General features: G+C 40.4%; 1 protein-coding gene across 1 annotated transcript in view; it reads right to left on the reverse strand.

The window, feature by feature from the left end:
- Nucleotides 1–5,875: 5,875 nt before the first annotated feature.
- LYPD6 (LY6/PLAUR domain containing 6) overlaps nt 5,876–22,669 on the reverse strand; it is a 110,624-nt gene continuing 93,830 nt past the window's right edge. The window contains exons 4-5 of the mRNA XM_067741988.1: nt 10,732–10,862; nt 5,876–8,832 (exon numbers count right to left, since the gene is read on the reverse strand). Coding sequence (XP_067598089.1) covers nt 8,665–8,832; nt 10,732–10,862 — 299 coding nt within the window. The 3' untranslated portion in view covers nt 5,876–8,664. The remainder of the gene's footprint in view (nt 8,833–10,731; nt 10,863–22,669) is intronic.

Here is a 22,669-nt window from a genome sequence, read left to right on the forward strand (position 1 = left end):
AATGAGGCAGAAGAATAAATAAGTAAACTGGAAGACAAAATGGTAGAAATAACTGCCAAGGAGCATAAGAAAGGAAAAAGAATGAAAAGAATTGAAGATAAGCACAGAGACCTCTGGGACAACACTAAATGCACCAACATTCAAATTATAGGGGTCCCAGAAGAAGAAAAGAAAAAGAAAGGGTCTGAAAAAATATTTGAAGCCATTATAATTGAAAACTTCCCTAACATGGGAAAGGAAGGAGTCACCCAAGTCCAGGAAGCACAGAAAGTCCAATACCGGATAAACCCTAGGAAAAACACACCAAGACACTTATTAATCAAACTAACAAAAATTAAATTCAAAGAAAAAATATTAAAAGCAGCAAGGGAAAAAGAAAAAATAACATACAAAGGAATCCAGCTGATTTTTCAGCAGAAACTCTGCAGGCCAGAAAGGAGTGGCAGGATATACTTAAAGTGATGAAAGAGAAAAACGTACAACCAAGATTACTCTACCCAGAAAGGATCTCATTCAGATTTGATGGAGAAGTCAAACGCTTTTCACACAAGCAAAACCTAAGAGAATTCAGCACCACCAAACTAGCTTACAACAAATGCTAAGGAAACTTCTCCAGGCAGGAAACACAAGAGAAGAAAAAGACACACAAAAACAAACCCAAAACAATTAAGAAAATGGTAATAGGAACGTACATATCGATAATAACCTTGAATGTAAATGGATTAAATGCCCCAACCAAAAGACACAGACTGGTTGAATGGATACAAAAACAAGACCCATATATATGCTGTCTACAAGAGACCCACTTCAGACCTAGGGACACATACAGACTGAAAGTGAAGAGATGGAAAAAGATATTCCAGGCAAACGGAAATGAAAAGAAAGCTGGAGTAGCAATGCTCGTATCAGATAAAATCGACTTTAAAATAAAGACGTGTACAAGAGATAAGGAGGGACACTACATAATGATCAAAGGATCAATCCAAGAAGAAGATATAACAATTATAAATGTTTATGCACCCAACATTGGAGCACCTCAATACATAAGGCAAATGCCAATGACCATGAAAGGAGAAATTGACAGTAACACAATAATAGTAGGGGACTTTACCACCCTACTTACACCAACGGACAGATCATCCAAACAGAAAATAAATAAGGAAACACAAACTTTAAATGACACAATAGACCAGATAGATGTAATTGATATTTATAGAATATTCCACCCAAAAATGGCAGAATACAATTTCTCCTCAAGTGCACACAGCACATTCTCCAGGATAGATCACATCTTGGGTCACAAATCAAGCCTCAGAAAACTTAAGAAAATTGAAATCATATCAAGCATCTTTTCTGACCACAATGCTATGAGACTGGAAATCAATTAAAGGAAGAAAAACTGTAAAAAACACAAATATATGGAGGCTAAACACTGGGCTACTAAATAACCAAGAGATCACTGAAGAAATCAAAGGAGAAATAGAAAAATACATAGAAACAAATGACAATGAAAACACAACGACCCCAAACCTATGGGATGCAGCCAAAGCAGTTCTAAGAGGGAAGATTATAGCAATTCAATCTCACCTCAAGAAACAAAAAAAATCTCAAATAAACAATCTAACCCTACACTTAAAACAACTAGAGAAAGAAGAACAAAGAAAACCCAAAGTCAGTAGAAGGAAAGAAATCATAAAGATCGGAGCAGAAATAAATGAAATAGAAATGGAGAAAACAATAGCAAAGATCAATAAAACTAAAACCTGGTTCTTTGAGAAGATAGACAAAATTGATAAACCCTTAGCCAGACTCACCAAGAAAAAAAGGGAGAGGATGCAAATTAATAGAACTAGCAATGAAAAAGGAGAAATCACAACTGACACTGCAGAAATACAAAGGATTATAAGAGACTACTACAAACAACTATATGCCAATAAAATGGACAACCACGAAAATGGACAAATTCTTGGAAAGGTGCAATTTTCCAAGACTGAACCAGGAAGAATTAGAAAATACAAACAGACCTATCACAAGTAATTAAATTGAAACTGTAATTTAAAATCTTCCAACAAACAAAAGTCCAGGACCAGATGGCTTCACAGGTGAATTCTATCAAACATTTAAAGAAGAGCTAACACCAATCCTTCTCAAACTCTTCCAAAATATTGCAGAGGGAGAAACACTCCCAAATTCATTCTACGAAGCCACCATCACCCTGATATCAAAACCAGAAAAAGATATCACAAAAGAAGAAAATTATAGACCAATATCACTGATGAACATTCATGCAAAAATCCTGAACAAAATACTAGCAAACAGAATCCAACAGCACATTAAAAGGATCATGCACCATGATCAAGTGGGATTTATCCCAGGGATGCAAGCATTCTTCAGTGTATGCAAATCAATCAATGTGATATGCCACATCAACAAATTAAGGAATAAAAACCATATGATCATCTGAATAGATGCAGAAAAAGCTTTTGACAAAATTCAACACTCGTTTATGATAAAAACTCTCCAGAAAATGGACATAGAGGGAACCGACCTCAACATAATAAAGGCCATATATCAGAAACCCACAGTAAGCACCATACTCAATGGTGAAAAACTGAAAGTATTTCCACAAAGATCAGGAACAAGACAAGGATGTCCAGTCTTGCCACTCTTATTCAGCACCATTTTGGAAGTCCTACCCACAGCAATCAGAGAATAAAAAGAAATAAAGGAAATACAAATTGGAAAAGAAGAAGTAAAACTGTCACTGTTTGCCGACAACATGATACTATACATAGAAAATCCTAAAGTTGCCACCAGAAAACTACTAGAACTAATCAATGAATTTGGTAAAGTACCAGGATACAACATTAATGCACGGAAATCTCTGGCATTCCTATGCACCAATAACGAAAAATCAGAAAGAGAAATTAAGGAAACACTCCCATTTACCATCACAACAAAAAGAATAAAATATGTAGGAATAAACCTGCCTAAGGAGGTGGAAGTCTTGTACTCAGAAAACTATAAAACACTGATAAAAGAAATCAAAGATGACATAAACAGATGGAGAGACAGACCATGTTCTTGGATTGGAAGAATCAATACTGTGAAAATAACTATACCACCCAAAGCAATCTACAGATTCAATGCAATCCCTATCAAACTATCAATGCATTCTTCACAGAATTAGCACAAAAAATTTTACAATTCGTATGGAGACTCAAAAGACCCTGAGTAGCCAAAGCAATCTTGAGAAAGAAAAACGGAGTTGGAGGAATCAGCCTCCCTGACTTCAAACTATACCACAAAGCTACAGTAATCAAGACAGTATGATACTGGCACAAAAACAGAAATATAGATCAATGGTACAGGACAGAATGCCCAGAGATAAACCCAGGCACATGTGGAAACCTAATTTACGTCAAAGGAGTCAAGAACATACAATGGAGAAAAGACAGCCTCTTCAATAAATGGTGCTGGGAAAACTGGACAGCTACGTGTAAAAGAATGAAATTACAACACTACCTAACAGCATACAGAAAGAAACTCCAAATGGATTAAGACTTACATATAAGACCAGACACTATGAAACTCTTAGAGGAAAACACAGGAAAAACACTCTTTGACATAAACCACAGCAAGATCTTTTTTGACCCACCTCCTAGAGTAACAGAAACCAAAACAAAAATAAACTAATGGGACTTAATTAAACTTAAAAGCTTTTGCACAGCAAAGGAAACCATAAACAAGACAAAAAGATAACCCTCAAAATGGGAGAAAATATTTGCAAATGAAACAACAAACAAAGGATTAATCTCCAAAATACACAAACAGCTCATGGAGCTCAATATCAAAAAACAAACAATCCAGTTAAAAAATGGGCAGAAGACCTAAATAGACATTTCACCAAGAAATACATACAGATGGCCAAGAGGCACATGAAAAGATGCTCAACGTCACTAATTATTAGAGAAATGCAAATCAAAATGACAATGAGGTATCACCTCATGCCAGTCAGAACGGCCATCATCAAAACATTTACAAACAATAAGTGCTACAAAGGGTGTGGTGAAAAGGGAACCCTCCTGCACTGTTGGTGGGAAAGTAAATTGATACAACCACTATAGAAAACAGTATGGAGGTTCCTTAAAATACTAAAAATAGAGCTACCATATAACCCAGCAATCCCACTACTGGGCATTCACCCTGAAAAAAACGTAATTCAAAAAGAGACATGTACTACAATGTTCATTCCAGCACTATTTACAATAGCCAGGACATAGAACCAACCTAAATGTCCATCGACAGATGAATGGATAAAGAAGATGTGGCACATATATACAATGGAATATTACTCAGCCATAAAAAGAAACGAAATTGAGTTATTTGTAGTGAGGTGGATGGACATAGAGTCTGTCATACAGAGAGAAGTAAGTCAGAAAGAAAAACAAATGCCATATACTAACGCATATATATGGAATCTAAAATGAAAAAGAAAAAAAAAATGGTACTGATGAACCTAGTTGCAGGGCAGGAATAAAGAGGAAGACATAGAGAATGCTCTTGAGGACACGGGGTGGGAGGAGAAAGCTGGGGCAAAGTGAGAGTAGCACGGACACATATACACTACCGAGTGTAAAATAGTCAGCTAGTGGGAAGCAGCAGCATAGCACAGGGAGATCAGCTCGGTGCTTTGCGATGAACTAGAGGGGTGGGATAGGGAGGGTGGGAGGGAGGCTCAAAAGGTAGTGGGTATGAGGACATGTGTATGCATATAGCTGATTTGCTTTGTTGTGCAACAGGAACTACCACAGTATTGTGAAGCAACTATACTCCAATAAAGATCTATTAAAAAAATTATTTGGAAAGCGCTTTTGGTATTTCAGATAAAAGTTACAATAATGCAGCCAAGGTACCACATCTGGCTTTACATACCTGAAATGCCCTAAATGTTGTTTGCAAATAAAACCTTACAAATGTGTTAGGAAGGGAATATTAAATACCTTTGTAATGCAAAGGATCCTTTTTGAACCCCCAAATTGGGTTACCATGTAAATCTATGTTTTCAAAAGTCAGATTTCTATAAAAGCACAGTAGACCTGCAGTGCTGTTTACTGCAGGTAAACACACAGAGCTATTCACAGAGGCTAGTAATAAGAGCTATGTTCATGTGGGCAGGACATTTTAACAAGCAGTAGCCACAGCACCCATCCATAGCCTAATAGAAAACCTCTAACTGTGGGGAAAACATGCATTTCCCTGGAAATGTCAACATAAAAAGTGTTGAAGAATAACCAAGAATCATAAATGAGCTGGCGTTTTTCAAGGTCATTTTCAATGTCTATCGTTTTACTAAGAAAAATGCAATAAATTTGCTGCATAGATGAAAATAACATTTATGCTTGTCAAATATTTGTTTCCTGTGGCAGAAGAAACCATCAAGCGAAAGTGTTTTCTATTGTATCAGCACTAACATAATTGATCCCAAGAATAGAATAAAATTTGAAAATAAATTGCTAATGGGATAGTACTTAAATATATAGATACACACACACACCCCTTTTTATATTTCCTGATTTAACAAAGAAAATGTTCTAGGGAAAGTGCAGATCTGATCAAAAGGTCTGGTAATCTTTCCTTCTTTGATTTTCTGCAGCACTTACTGTCTGCATGAATCATTTGGCATGGGCGAATTGTCTTGTGTCTTTTCATGCATGTATTTCTTGTCTATACAATGAAAAGGTGAGCTCCTGGAAGGAAGTTCCCTTTGACACTAAACCCAATCAATGCCTTGTACATAACCGGGATGCCTTAATCACTGACTAGCATGTGCATTTGCAGGGAGGAGCCCCGTGAGATACACTTAAAACCTTTATTCATTGATTTACAAAATGTACAATATTTACAAAATTTAGGCATTAATCCCATATTGACATGAACGCTGTGGGGAGTCTAAAAATAAATAAATGGCACACAGGTTGATATACACATCGCGGCTCTTTGCACTTCAAGCTGTCACCAACCGTGGGATTTAATGGAAGGCTTAATGCGGTAGAAAAGTCAGATGGATGACTAGTCCTGGGCCTTCCACATGAATGGCCCTTCCTTGGCTCCTTGAGGCTGGGAATGGTGAGCAAACCACTTTCTTTGAAGAGAATGAAACACCAGCCATTCTGACAGGTACATGGGGTGCATGCAGCCACATCTGTGTGGAATTTGCAGTGACCCCCCTGGGTGGCAGATGAGTCTGCACCATTGTGGATCTGGTCCCTACACACCACCAGGGAGGCTTTGGAGTGGTGCCTTCTCATTAAGAACCAAGATTTGGACTTTATCTCTTATTTTAATCACATGCAGTACTTGGAAGGTGTCAATGGAGAGTGACCCATGCACAAAAATGTATTTGTAGGTATATACATCAAATTGTCATTGTCTTATGGCATCTTCAGATGGAAGATCAACCTGCCTCCTCTTTGACAGCAAAAGGAATGAATGAGGAAGCCATACCCACACCCCCCCCCCCCAAAGAGAAAACATTGTCTGGGGACACACACAAATGGCATCCTATAGAAGCAGGACTAGACAAACTCCACATGATAAAATGGACAAATTCCCACGACGTCAGGCCTGGAAGTCTTCCTAGGGGTGGCAATTCCACCTTCCCTTCCTCTTCCATCCCACCTCATCCCATATAACCTAAACTGGAAGGAAAGGCTTCATGTTACTTCTTAGAGCCTCAGTACCTTCATCTGTAACGTGTAAATACTAGTAACGTTCCTTACAGGGTTCTTGCAGGGATTACATGACCCGACTCATGTAAAGTGCTTACTGTGGCGTCTGGCACATAAGAGGCGCTTAGTAAATGTCTTGCTTTCTCTCTCCCTCTACGTCCCCTGCCCCAGTTGTAGGCAACATACTGATAAACCTACCAAACTCTGAATTAAGGTTTTTTGATGCAATTTAGATGATTTTGTTTCAGAGTTTCTGCCGTCAGTTCACATTGGGTCCCTGAGGGGGGCTCATTTTATGAGCCTGAGACATTTTCCTCTGCAGGGCAGATGGACCCTGACAACACTGGCCTCCTGATCAGCAACGACTCCACCGAAGTTCATGGAAATACACCCCCTAACCCTGCAGAGAAACTCATACCAGTGATGGTCACCACCCGAATACTTCTGGGACAATACCACTGAGAAAACCACGAGCAAAAACCTTGAGGCCAACACGTTACTCCTACTCACAACATAAATTAAGTTTTTTCAACACTGGTGCAAGTATTATAGATAACTTTCAACAAACATATATTACAAGCTCTACCACTGTTGAAAAATATGTATTCTAATTCGATCGTTTTGTTCAGAATAAAGAATCTTTTACAATATATTTTAGTCTCTAGTTATGCCATACAAAAATAAATATTGTATAAATGATTTATAAGGAAGAAGAAAAAATTGGAGGTGCCAAAAATATAGGAAGGATGGTGAAAGTTTTACCATTTACTTCAAAAGCAATCATCTGAAAAAAATAAAAACATCTTACTGGGTCTCTTTACTAGTCTCACCATCACTCCAGTGGTCCACCTACTTCTCATCCTAGGATATTACATCTTCTTTTCCTATCAATCTTGAGACAACTTAATGCAGAGCCTTCTCCCTGAAGTCACTGGGGATCTGGAAGAGGGAGAACAAAGAAGGCTCTGGGGCACTGTAAACTGCAGATGAAAGGTTTGGCAGAGACACTTACTGCGCCCTCACAACGAACTCGGATCAACCCCGCACATCTGCCTTTCGTTTTGAAATCCTCTCTCTGTCTCAATTAGCTATGCCTGAATAGAACCTCATGGCTGGAGGAAATAGCCCCATACTGCTGTCAGCCTCTTTGGATACCTATTGGTCCAGGTAGCATCCGGGATTTCATGGAGCACAGTTAGGTGCCAAATCAAGGCCAATCTCACCAATTATATGAAGGGATAAACAGTCACCTTATGGGTGCTAGTTCCATTAAGTTGGGAAAATTCTTCTCCAGCCACCTCTCCTCCCATACAAAAAACCTTTTATGATTGCCTTTTTTTTTTTTTATGTCCCATGAGTCCCGCCATTGGGAGAAGAGTACTGGGACAATTAAATTGGACAAACTGCTTACTAGTTTTCTAGGGACTTGGTCAGACTCTCCAAGGAAATAGTCCATTCATTTGGGAATCAAAGTTTTAAAACTCTAAAGCTATAAATGAATTCATGACTGGACCACTCAAACCAGGGGTCATTGACCTTTCCGCTGAAGAACACAGATCTACACGTGTCCATATAACATATGCCTAACATCTCAGAGGGCTGCAGGACCTCCTGTGGCTCGCGCACGTATTCCAAACTAAAAGCCCCAAATCTCAGTAAATGCAGAGCTATTTTTTGGAGGGGAAACAAAGGTTTATGGTATAGAACGCAGGGACTGTTTTGGGGGCAGGCTGCTTTGATGAGGTCTTGGACTTGAAATGACTACATTGGAGCAATGCTTGTTCCCCATGGTAAGTGGAAGTGCCTGGCCGTGAAGACATCCGTGAGTGTTATGGTTTCACATGTGTGACTACTGTCAGGCCAATGCCTCATGCATGACTATGGACCCTCCACGTCCCCATGGATCGTTACGACACACGGTGCCTTTGAGCTGCTATAACGTGAGTCCCAACCACACCCACAAGCAGGACACTATCACGGACATGCAGCCGCGGTGCCCATATGTCTGATTTATGGGTGACGTCGTGGTAAATGTGGCATCACTTTCATTTCGGGGGAGCGGCAAGTTACAGATATTTCCTTCACAACAGGAAGTGCAGACCTGAAAGAAAGGAAGAGAAAAAGAAGGGTGATGAGAAGCTGGCAGGTCTGGGAGGGGGCCAGAGATTTTTGAAGGAATTGTCTCCCTCACAGCAAAACTCAAATGAGAGTTACCTGTTATACAAAGGAGACACCAACCCTGCATTTAAGGGGGTGGGATGAAATTTCACCTGGTTTATCACAATAAACCCCTGTCCCCCAGGCTAAATTCTAGGAATGTGCATTCTGTTTTTGACATCCTACCATGTGGTTATTACACAGTTTTACAGTCTTCCTAGGTCTCAGCTCTTCCATCTATGAAATGGGAATTGTAATACTTACCTTTCTCAGAGACACTCTCATGGTAAACGTTCATTTGCCAAGTTTTCACAGTGAAAGTGAAGTGGCTACAACGCAGTGAATTTAAACTTAAGTATTTACTTTCGTTAGAATTGTCTGCATAATTAGCTCCATTCCAGTGGGTGAGTTAAAGTTTGAAGGGTTTTCATTTACGCAATTACTCCTGCTTTATACTGCTTTCCTCACGCATCATAAGAAAAAAGAAACCCCAAAGGGTTATAGACAGAAATTATTTTGGGCCTTGGCTACACAAAGTACGGTAGCTTCAGCTTCAACTGGGAATTTATTAGAAATGCAGAATCTCAAAACTTGCACCAAAGTGAGGAATTTAGAATGTGCATTTGAACAAGATCCCCAAGTGATTCATAGGCACAGTAACGTTCTAAAAACTCTATGATGCTTAATATCCTATACAGTCATTATCCTGCAGAGGTCTGAGTTTGGTCACAGTTGACATGGGCTAAGACGACATTATAATGTTGAGGAGAGAAACTAGAGGTCAGAAGTGACTCTGGATTCTGTCTCTGTTACTAGCTGTATCGCCTGAGCACATGACATCACTTCTCTGATCTATAGCTTCCACTTTGCTAAAGTAGCCACTATAACCTGAGAGCCAAGCTTAGCTGGGGGAGGGGGGAGGTCAAGTAAAACCCTTGGGATTACCTTTCATATTTCACTTATTCTGTATGACAATTATTTCTCAGTAAAACTGAAAAAAAATTCATTCTTTGTGTTTTCGACAAGTTACTTGAAAATTGGGTGTCTTCTTAAGAGAAAGAAGCCCCTACTAACAGTAAGAGTGGGAGTTGCCCCCAACCACCAGGAAGGCAGCCTGATGGGGAGAAGTGGGCAGCCTCCAAAAAAAGGTCAAGGGCTGATATACAAGATCACAGGTGCAGCCAGCTCGGAACGACGGGTGAGAGAGTCAGGAGCATCCCCCACTCCAACCATGAGTCAGGCTGCCTTCCTCTGAGTCTCTATATTCTCCTTCTCCATAGAAGGCAAGGCTGCCTTCTAAGTTTGTTTTACACTGAGTGCTTCTGACCAGGCACCAGAGGGAGTCATCCCACAAGGAGATGGTCCTCTTGTCACCTGCTCAAATGACTCAGGAGCCAATGGATACCCTCCCCAAATCAGCATCCCAATAGAGATATGAACCCCGCTTTACAGAAAGTTATCAAAGCTAAATTGCCTTGGCCATCTTCAGCTGACTGAACTGTTAGTACATCTGCAATGCTCTACCATGAGGGCATAACTGGCCCCTTGCTCCTGTCCCTTTTGGTAACTTTATTACTTTCTTCTGAGTGAAGAAAGGGCTTACAGTAATTCCAATACCCTCTTGGTCTTGTGTTTACATAATTTATACCAGTTATCCTGTGCCCTAGTATAAATTTTTATTCTTTTAGCGCCAACAGGAAAGGAAGCATCTTGTCATAACGGTATAAAGACAGTCAAAAGCCAGCCTACGTCAGGGAGTAAGGATTGGCTCGTGAACCCTGGTGGGTGTCTGCAGAGGAGGAAGCCTGACTATGCTGTCCTGTCACTTGCTTTGTTGCCAGACCTTGTGGCCTTCATGCTCGGAGTCTCTGCAGCCAGTGGACAAGCAGTCTTCCAGCGGAACGCAGCGCTTGGTGACAGAGATGCTGTTTCCTGTGACTTCCATGGTGTGCTGAGTGTAGCAGTATCTAGTCTCTGTCAACAGAGAAAATTTGTTTTAATTGAGACGAGAAATGTTAGCCCAATCTGCTTGAAAGGGAAACAGGTGTGTCGACACTAGGCTCTAACAGCATCTGGAACATATACTGTGTTAAGTTGATATCTGGTCCCAAAGATCTCCTTGGAGAGATCCACTTCACCGTGGTAGAAAGGAGGCCTTCTGAAGAATACTGGTCTCTCTGCCCATAAAATCTCCATAAACCAAGACCCCGTGGTATTACTCTTAGCCTTCCAACAAATTTTGCCACTGTGTTGATTTTTATTTTTCGGGGAGGAGAGGTTTGGAGCGATGACTGAGGATGTGAGAGTCATAGTAATTTTCAGGAAGACGAAGGGGTGAAAACATTCAAAGAACACAAGGTTAAAAGAAAAAAAGTAAGGCAGGTAACAAAGATCTTCAAATTGAGAAAAGACTATAGGGGAGACTGGTGTGTGTGTGTGTGTGTGTGTGTCCAAGTGTGTGTGTGTGCTCACACACACGACTGGGAAACAGCTATTTCCAAGTAAGACAGAATGATTAAAAATAGATTCATTGTATCTGGAGAAAATAACTTTATCCAAAAGAGAACTTCTTGCCTATGAGCATAGCTGGATCCTACAATTCATGACAGGAGAAAACTAACCCAACAAGAAAGGTATTCCAGATTGAGGAGTCTCACCATCTCTCCCCAGCGTGATTTCAGTATCTTTCCAAAAAGGCAGACGAAGACCATGAAGTGAGTTTCTAGAGTCCCTCTAAGCTTAGGAGTCTGAAAACTTGAGATTTCTTCCAAAATTCTATGGAGAATTTCTTAACTTGCAATTTAAAGAAAAATGGTTTTGTCAGTGTAATTCTTTAAGGCCTCCAGGTGGTATCAGCTTTCTAAGTCTGGGATTTAGGAGAAAGTTCCTGCTCCACTTTTAGATTGAAAACAAGAAAAAGAATAATTCTTTTTTTTTTTTTTTTTTTTTTTGCGGTACGCGGGCCTCTCACTGTTGGGGCCTCTCCCGTTGCGGAGCACAGGCTCTGGACATGCACGCCCAGCAGCCATGGCTCACAGGCCCAGCCGCTCCACGGCATGTGGGATCTTCCCGGACCGGGACACAAACCCGTGTCCCCTGCATCGGCAGGCGGACTCTCAACCACTGCGCCACCAGGGAAGCCCAAAAAGAATAATTCTTAAGAAATGTCATTGAGGTGTTTTTCATCCATATCTTGGACTGAACTTTTCATGCTTTATACCTTTTGGATATTTCGTGGCTAATATGGAATTATGACCTTCTATGATATTATTTATTAGGCAATAAAAATTCCCCTCACCAAAGTACTAACATCAAGAGAAGAAAGCTCAGGGATTTTCGGCCCTGAGAATGAGCTAATACAGACCACACAGACACATCTTGGGAGTCATGAAAATCAGGGGTTTTAATATTCTTCCTAGACATCCCCACCTGACAGAACCTGAGTGGCCTGAGTCTTGCTAAGGGCGAAGACTCGCCCAACATTGGTATGTGTACCTGAACTGAGTCTGTGTCAATGCCCTCCCCCAAACGCTGTCTCCACACTGCCCCCCGACCAGAATTTCATCACTTGGGATCAGGTGAGGGCAGTTCCTAGCTTGCTTAAGATCCTGGGGGCTCTTTGGAGTGGGGTAAAAGTAAGGTCACCCTATGAGCTCACAAGAAAACCTGCAAGTTTTGCACCTGGCAATGATTCTCCCAAAGCTCGAAAATATTTCAAAATTGGAGTGGTTGTTTTTCTGATGAAGAGGAGATGGCATGATTTATTTATTTATTTTTTAAGACTTTAGCGGGGTTTAACAACTGGAGGCCAGTGCCCTGAGAGCTTTACCACATCTTTCAGAGAGGACTGGTTTACTTCTTTAGTATCAGACTTGGGTTAATGGCCATGCTAGGCACGCCTTTCTTAGCCCCACTCCCACTTCAGACATTCAAGAAAGCCACGTTCTTATCTCCTGTCTCCTCTTCCCGCAGCTGGAGCAGCTGCCAGAGGTTTTATTGCTCCGAGTGTAAATCTGAGCAGATAAGATCATACGTTTATGGAACAAGTAAATCATTTCATGGTTTCAGTTTTGGAAATTAGGTTTGTCCCTCAAGTATTGAATTATCTTGTTTTAAGGATAAGCCTTAAAATAACAATTGGTGAACATGATAGAACCACTTTTTGTTCATACTTTTATGTCCATAACAAACTCTCTTTTAATTTACGAACTGGAAGCTTATTCCATTATGTGAAAGTAGAAACAATTGATGAACCTGTTTTTGTTTTTTTCAAGATGATATGCAAAAGCCCGATACCTAGTAAGCCAATTCTTGCCATTCCGGGGCGAAAATGGTGATCAGTGATGAGACTGGATAAGAATTTTTTCTTACACTTCACCACGTCCAATCCATACAACAAAGATATATTGAGAGTACCCCATTACTTGCAGCAGTAAAGACCTCAGATCTGAAGCAGCAATCACTTGAAAATATCCATTCTTACCTCGCAAAACCCCGAGGTGAGTTGTGAAATGTTAATGTGGAAAAGGGTTCTGTGGTTCAATAAGTTTTGGAAATGCTCAAGGTTGAGCAGCTTTCTTTAGTGGATAACTTACGAAAGCCTTGAATTTGTATTGTGATCTCCAAGGCGGGGTGAGAGGACGGGGCAAGCAGGCAGAATTTCCCAAGCAGAACTAGGTGGACCACATGTGGCTTATCACTGGTGGTAGGATTGATAAAAACTGAGTTTCAGCCCCAGAGCCCTGCTTGCCATGCATTTTGAATAATCCGTGAGTTAGTAATGAGGTTATATGAGAATCAAGCCTGCTGATAACTTCACACTAAAAGGATTTCAAAGACTTTTATCTAAAAGATAAAAGATGGATTTGAATTTCTACCAGTTTACTTTCAGCCTCTATATCTCATATTCCACAACTGCATGGAATTCCCAGAGGCTGTGAAACAAAAGTCTTTTACTGTGAGACTCACTGGCATTCAACTAAAATCAGAACTGGGTAAGAGAGCTTAATCAACTATCGGAGAATACAATTTTTATGAAATTCACACACATACACACACACAGAGTTTCTTGCAGATAGCATATAGTTGGGTCATGTGTTTTAGTATTCTGCCAATCCATTCCTTTTCCTTTTACATTTAATGTAATTATTTACATGTAGCACTTAATTCTGCCATTTTAATTTTAATTTTCTGTTTGTTCTATTTTGGGTTGTTTGTTTTTTGTCTATTTTCTTTTTCCGGCATTCCTGTGGGTTACTTGAACATTTTCTAGAATTCCATTTTGAGTTATCTATAGGGTTTTGGGGTGTATCTCTTTGTATAGTTTTTCTTTAGTGTGTGTGTTTTTTCATGATTGCTCAGGTATTAAATTATATGCATAACTTATCAGAGTCTGCTGGCATCATTTCATCAGTTCGAGTGAAGTAATGCAATCTCACCTCTGTTCATGTCTTATTACCCTCTCTTGTTTGTAATATAATTGTCTTCAGCAATCCCCTACATACATTTAGAACCACATTAGCATTACAATTTTTGCTTCAACCATCAAACATAATTTAGAAAACTCAAGAGAAAACAGACAATCGTATTGTCAAAGACATATTTTTGCTTACCATGTTTTTTCTTCCTTTCTGCTGCTCCAAGTTTCCTTCTTTCATCATTTCCTTTCTGTGTCTGTCTTTGTGTAGATTTCTTTAGTTTTATCCTCTTTGGGGTTCACCCACCTTCTTGAATCTGCAGGATTTCATCTTTTACCAAATTTAGAAGGTTTCATCCGTAAGTTCTTTGAGTACTTTTTTCAGCTCTGCACTTTTTCTGTTCTTCTGAGACTCCAGTGACACAGTGTTAAATCTTTTGTTATACTCCCACAGATCGCTGAGGCTCTGTTTTTGTTTTTGTTTAAATTTTTTAATCTATTTTCTCTCTGGTGTTCAGAAGTGGTAATTTCTATTGTTCTACCTTCCAGTTCACTGATTCTTTCCTCTCTCTTCCACTCTACTGTTGAACCCATCCACTCAGTGTTAACTTCAGTTACAGTATTTACAGTTCTGAACTTTCCATCTGGTTCTTCTTTATATTTTCTATTTCCTTGCTTAGACTTTATTTCTCATTTGTTTCAAGTTTGTTTATAATTATTCATTGAAACATTTTTATTATGGTTGTTTTAAAAATTTGTTAGGTAATTCTAACATCTTTGTAGTTATCTCATTGTTGGTATCTATTAATTGTAATTTTTCATTCTGTTTGAGATCTTCCTGGTGCAACAAGTGATTTTTTTATTGAAACCTGGACATTTTGGTATTATGTTATGACATTCTGGATCTTTTTTTTTTAACACCTTTATTGGAGTATAATTGCTTTACATTGTTGTGTTAGTTTCTGCTGTATAACAAAGTGAATCAGCTATATATATACTTATATCCCCATATCCCCTCCCTCTTGTGACTCCCTCCTACCCTCCCTATCCCACCCCTCTCGTTGGTCACAGAGCACCAAGCTGATCTCCCTGTGCTATGAGGCTGCTTCCCACTAGCTACCTATTTTACATTTGGTAGTGTATATACGTCCATGCCACTCTCTCACTTCATCCCAGCTTACCCTTCCCCTTCCCCATGTCCTCAAGTCCACTCTCTATGTCTGTGTTTTCATTCCTGTCCTGCCTCTAGGTTCTTCAGAACCATTTTTTTTTTTTTTTAGATTCCATGTATATGTGTTAGCATACGGTATTTGTTTTTCTATTTCTGACTTACTTCACTTTGTATAACAGTCTCTAGGTCCATCCACCTCACTACAAATAACTCAATTTCATTCCTTTTTATGGCTGAGTAATATCCCATTGTATATATGTGCCACATCTTCTTCATCCATTCATCTGTCGATGGACACTTAGGTTGCTTCCATGTCCTGGCTATTGTAAACAGAGCTGCAATGAACATTGTGGTACATGACTCATTTTGAATTATGGTTTTCTCAGGGTATATGCCCAGTAGTGGGATTGCTGGGTCATATGGTAGCTCTATTTTTAGTATTTTAAGGAACCTCCAAACTGTTCTCCATAGTGGCTGTATCAATTTACATTCCCACCAACAGTGCAAGAGGGCTCCCTTTCCTCCACACCCTCTATAGCATTTATCATTTGTAGACCTTTTGATGATGGTCATTTTGACCCTTGTGGGGTGATACCTCATTGTAGTTTTGATTTGCATTTCTCTAATGATTAGTGATGTTGAGCATCCTTTCATGTGTTTGTTGGCAATCTGTATATCTTCTTTGGAGAAATGTCTGTTTAGGTCTTCTGCCCATTTTTGGATTGGGTTGTGTTTTTTTTGATATTGAGCTGCATGAGCTGCTTGTATTATTTGGAGATTAATCCTTTGTCAGTTGCTTCGTTTGCAAATATTTTCTCCCATTCTGAGGGTTGTCTTTTCGTCTTGTTTAGGTTTCCTTTGCTGTGCAAAAGCTGTTAAGTTTCATTAGGTCCCATTTGTTTATTTTTGTTTTTATTTCCATTTCTCTAGGAGGTGGGTCAAAAAGGATCTTGCTGTGATTTATGTCATAGAGTATTCTGCCTATGTTTTCCTCTAAGAGTTTTATAGTGTCTGAGCTTACATTTAGGTCTTTAATCCATATTAAGTTTACTTTTGTGTACGGTGTTAGGAAGTGTTCTAATTTCATTCTTTTCCATGTAGCTGTCCAGTTTTCCCAGCACCACTTATTGAAGAGGCTGTCTTTTCTCCATTGTATATTCTTGCCTCCTTTTGTCAAAGATAGGGGACCATATTTGCATGGGTTTATCTCTGGGCTTTCTATCCTGTTCCATTTACCTATATATCTATTTTTGTGCCAGTACCATACTGTCTTGATTAATGTAGCTTTGTCATATAGTCTGAAGTCAGGGAGTCTGATTCCTCCAGCTTTGTTTTTCTTTTTCAAGATTGCTTTGGCTATTCGGGGTCTTTTGTGTTTCCATACAAATTGTGAAATTTTTTGTTCTAGTTCTGTGAAAAATGCCATTGGTAGTTTGATAGGGATTGCACTGAATCTGTAGATTGCTTTGGGTAGTATAGTCATCTGGATCTTATTTAAACCTTCTGTTTTAGCTAACGTCCTCTGATACAGTCCCAGTAGGGGAAGGGGGGCTGCTGCCTCATTACTGCTAGGTAGCAGTCAAGTCCAGGTTCCCTACTCTGTCTCCTTTCACAGCTGAGAGGGCTCTCCTAATTATTTCTCGATGGAAGTGGGATTTCCAGCTCCTCACTAGGCCTCCTATGATACCTTGCTGGCTGAGAGTGGTAGGAGTGCCTTGTTAATGATCCCCACATGGCCTCAACTGATGCCACTCTACTGATGTGTGTGTGTGGCCTCATTACCACTGGGCACTAGTGGAGTCCTGACTCTTCACTAGGCCTCCTCTGACACAACCCCAACAGGGAGGGGGATAACAATGTCATTATTGCTGGATGAGGACAGAAGTCCAGGCCCCAGACCTGGTCTCTACTGACACTATGGGGGAGGCCTCATTACCACCTAGGGGGGATAAAAGTCTCTCCTATTCACTTTTTTCTGACAGCATCTCAGAAGAGGATGGTGTGTCTCATCACAGCCTGTTGAGTGTGGAAGTGTAAGACTTTGTTAGCTTGCGGGGAGGGACCTATAATTTTTTTTTCTGTGGTATTTGGCTGGAGTAGAGTGATTATTGTCTAGAAGATTTCTGTCTTTCTGGGCTACCCACTTCTTGGTCCTTCGGCTACGGAGGACTAACTTTCGTTGGAATTTATTTTTTTGGTACTTGTGGCATTTCCAGGTTGCCAGCTTCTTCATCTCCAAGTCTGGAAAATATGGGACAAAAAGAAAACCCAGAGAACTCACCTCCTTGGGTCTTGCTAGTCTGCTTTTTTCTCTCCATCTTTCAGAGTCTTTTTTTTTTTCCATATATATAATATTTAGGAATTTAGTTGTACTTAGAAGGAAGAATAGAAAAATCCATCTGCTCTGTCTTTCCAAAAATCCTCAGCACTTCTGACACTTTGAGCTAGCTAGTTCTGTTTTGGGGGACTGACCTGTACAATGTAGGATATTTAGCAGGATCTATGGCCTCTTCTCACTAGATGCCAGTAGCAGCCCCAACTGTGGCAACCAAAAATGTTTCCATATATTAGTAAATGTCCCCTGAGGGGCAAAATCACTCCCAGTTAAGATGTACTGTTCAAGATTATAATCTTCTTGAGAATAAAGTCCAGTCTTGTTCATGTCTGCATTTCCCTACCAAACCTCCTCCCCAAATACAGCACAGGACCTTGCACAATATAGCAGGTGCTTAATGTATTAAGAATAGAGATGGATGGGTGGGAAGAATACATGTACCTGACTTCTACAACTCAAGATTGAACCAAATCAAAACATTTTAACTTAGTTCTATGATATCTATAACACCTCTTCCATTTCTGTAGTTTGAGTGATCTCTTCAAATTTGAAAGTGAAATAATATTATATTTCAATCAGTTGTGCAACTTTCACACAGTATAACTGCTTTGGAAAATTATTTGCCAGGATCTACTAAATCTAAACCTGTGCATATTCTAGGAATCAGCAATTCCACCCTTACATATATAGCCAACAAAAGTGATAAGTACTAGAATGTTCATAGAATAATTCTCTATACAAAAAAAAAAAACCCTTGGAAACTATAAAAATGCCCAATGGTAGAATAAATAAATAAGTTATGGCATATACTCACACAGCAATGAGGATGAACGGCCTAGAAGTAGATTTAACAAAATGGACAAATCTCCCATAATACTGAGTGACTAGTAGTTCCTAGCTTTTTCTTTTCTTTCCCAAGTAAGAAATTTCTCAAGGCAGAAATTAAAAATAAATACTTATCAACCAGATTGACTCATAACTGCTCCCCTTTACCCTGCAGTCAGCATCTCTTGAAGAAACCACCAAACAGATACTTCTCTCTTTTTTAAAAACACCATCCACAGCTCTTAAGGACAGGTGACAGGCTCACTTGAGGAATCTCTCTTTTAAAGCATATCACTGAAACTCAGAAAGCAATGTTTTTATTTCCAGACAAAGGCTAAGGAGGTGGCTGGAAAAGGGTGCAAAGCTAGTGAGGATAGACAGGACTTTATGGTGGACGGTAGTTAAAATCAAAGCAACAGGCAAAAGCATCAAATGGATGCTTCCTATGTGAGGCAACTGTGTTAACAGAAAATACTTAGTCAAAAACACTGAATTAGAGTAGGTCAGATGCTCTCAGGGTACAAAAACAATCTTGCTTATGCTGACAGAAGAACTTTTGTTTAAAAAGTTGCTGGAAAAATTCTAACTGAAGAGTGATTCTGAGAATTCCAATGCTACTTGAGAAGAACCGAGAAATGGTAGGATAAAATGAAAATAGCAACAAAAATCTTATGAAAGCATAGGTGAGCTACCAAGGCAGACAGGATTTGACGAACAAGATACCAGCAAAACCAGCAACACAGTAAGCTGAGCCCAACACCCTGTACCTGTTCTGCCCTCGAGGCACTTGCTGATCAGAAGTTGCACACATGAAGAGGCTGAGAAGACAGGCAGAAAGCCCTGCTGAGGGGCCGAGAAGCTAAGCAGAACCTTTGTCGGTCTAGCGGGAATTGGGAGTCGCAAACAGGAAGGCAGAGTGAGCAGGGAAGCCAGGAGACAAGGGAAGTGTGGAAGAGGAGGGGAGCTGACCGGCTAGGTATAGAATTCGACGTTGGCAGTTATATGCGTTCAGTGCTTTAAAAGCGTCGTTCCATCTACTTCTAGCTTTTATTGCTTCTGTCCATACTACGTGTTGGCAAGCTTGTGCAGCAACCAGCACTCTCAGGCACTGCTGGGGAGGCTGCAAGTTGGTAGAGCAACTCTGGAAACTGTTAGGCAAAATCCAGTAAAGAGGGCTTCCCTGGTGGTGCAGTGGTTGAGAGTCCGCCTGCCGATGCAGGGGACACAGGTTCGTGCCCCGGTCCGGGAAGATCCTACATGCTGCAGAGCGGCTGGGCCCGTGAGCCATGGCCGCTGAGCCTGTGCGTCCAGAGCCCGTGCTCTGCAACAGGAGAGGCCGCAACAGTGAGAGGCCCGCGTACCGCAAAAAAAAAAAAAGCCAGTAAAGGCAAAGCATGAGTACCGCCTGTCCGGGGTGTGGGACCTGGGATAGACCTGGCAGAAATGCATATATCCCCGCACCAAAAGACATGTACAAGACTGCTGTGCATGGAAGCAACCCAAATGCCTATCAACAGAATGGATGGATTTTAGTATATTCATAAAATGATCTTTCATTCTTTATGGGAGAAAGAATGACTTTGCGACTCAAAAAAACACTGATGAATTTGACATATAGAATGTGGGAAAGAAAGGAGGACATTCTGTGTGGTTCCATTTATAGAAATCTGCATGGCAGTCACAGTTGCATTACCTTTGGGAGATGGGGTGTAAAGCCTGGTGGACCCCGGTGGCCTTCTGGGGTTCTACGACTTAACATGAGTGGCAGATACACTGCATGTTCCGGCTGGGGAAATTCAACAAGCTGTGCACTTATGATCTGTGGACTTTCCAGAATGCATTTTAAACTTTAATTAAAAATTTTTTGCTTTATAAAAAAGGAGGAAGTCTAAGATTTCCATTTAGCAATATGACAAGATAGGTCGCTTGAACACTACCTCATTACACAGCAGGCAGAAGTGTTGGATAATGTATAACCAATACCTTTTGTAAACGTACAAATGAACTCTCCAGAAAGTAAGGGAAATCCCAGGGGCCAACACTGAGGAAGGTACTGACTTCTTTACCCTGGTGGGAGAGGGGAAGGTTAATAGATAAACGATAAGAAGATGCAAGGCCTTGGGTCCTCATGGGGTGTAGAGACCCCTGTATAATGGCAGAAACCCTGAAGGGCTATATCCTATGTGTAACATTGCCTAAAAGAGAAAAAAATCCACCCTTAAGTAAAGTCAATGAAAACGCTGTCTGTCTCAGCCTGGGCTTGGGCTGAAAATAGTCGACATAAAGAAGTCTTTCCTGAAAGTCTGTAACTGCGGGGCTTGTCTTCAGTTGAACTGGGGATTACATGTATATTCCCTGCTTATACCACATAACAAATATAGAAAGAGCCACCAAGGGACATGGTCAGATTTTTCTTTACTTTCGCAGAAAAACAGTGAACAGCATAGAAGCTGGAACTAAAAGGATACGCGTCCCTCTATCTCAAGATTTCTCTTGGTCTGACTTTATATCAGCAATAATTTCCAGTGAAGATTCTGCCTTTGAGGGAGGCATCTGCACTTCATAATTAAGCAGGAACATAAAGTCCTTAGCGGCTTTGGTATCCTCCACAGAACAAGCCTTTTAAAAAACTGCACGTTTTTGACTTGACATTTAATTCTACAGACTCTTAATAAACACTTACACAGTCCCTCTCTCAAGGAGCTTTTAATCACTCAACACAGAGAAAAGTCACAGGCAAAAACCATGTGGACCTGAACATGGGACATTCAACTCTCATTTGCCTTCACCAATTCTTTCAACTGGTCCCTCACAGAATATGATTTCAAGATCCTTTACCATTCTGGTTCACAGCGGCAAGAAAATTGCATTGTTTTATAATGAGCAGTTGATGAAATTAAGGTTATCGCAAAGGAAGGGGCCGAAGACTAAATGGAAGTTGAGGAGGTGAACAACGGCAGTCCATTATTGGGGGGCATCTTAAATTCTCACTTCCGGGAGGGAGTACGGTCCCGTGAATCTGTAGGCACCAAAGTCAATAACAATGTAATGGAGGAGGAAGTACTTACATAACACACATTTCAAAAGTCAGAGTGACAGGGAACTTGAAATTCAATCAATCTCCTAAGTATTTGGGATGCAAGCTTATTCCACAGAGATAAAATTCAATATTTACACAAAATGGTTTTTTTCACTTTCCACCAGTTGTTTTCACATCGTGTAATAACTAAAACCTCGTTAAATAGATCACAAAATAAACCAACAGAAAACGAGGAACGTCCCAGAAAGTCAGGACATCTTTCCACAGCAGTTACTGAGCTGCCCTTACCAAGCCTGTTGGTAGTCCTACGGCTGCTTCAAACAAACTAATAATAAACAGAAGAAAAAAAAAAATGTAGGCTTACTCAGTAGTTTTCAGTAGACACATTTTATAGTTTAATCTGATAATAATAGCATTATTTTCATTGCTAAAAAAAATCTGGAGAGAACCCAGAGGAAATGTTGATGGTTCGTGGCAAACGTGGCTGGACAAGAAGGAATTATGTCTTCTCAGTCTACAGCGCTAGTCCTCGCTCCTTACCTGACGTTCAAGGCCCCACAAAAATAGCCTGGATCCCCCGTCCTGCTCCTATTATTCCCCAGCATATTCTACTACACCCAGTTCAGGTCTCCCCCTGTCCACTGAGCCCACATGGGTACACTCCATGCCTCTGCTCTGAGTGACTTCCTGGAAGATATGCTCCCTTCACTCTGCCACCCGCCTTGCCCACCTGTCGGGCTGCTGCCATCTCCCCAGCCCGGGATGCTGTCACTGGCCGCCTCACCCCCCAAAACTGCAATTCTTCCCTTAAACTCCCAAGCATTTAATGCCATGTTTCCTCTGGCACATGCCTTTGTCCTGCTATTTTTGACATTTGATATGTTCAGATCTTATCTCCCAGCTAAACTGCCAGGTCCTTGAAAGAAGAAACTTGATTCCTATCTTTCACCGCATAATCCCCCAAAGGGTTTGGCACGGTGGTTCTATGGCAAGA

The sequence above is a fragment of the Pseudorca crassidens genome, chromosome 6 (assembly GCF_039906515.1).
Source record: "Pseudorca crassidens isolate mPseCra1 chromosome 6, mPseCra1.hap1, whole genome shotgun sequence".
NCBI classification, from domain to species: Eukaryota; Metazoa; Chordata; class Mammalia; order Artiodactyla; family Delphinidae; genus Pseudorca; species Pseudorca crassidens.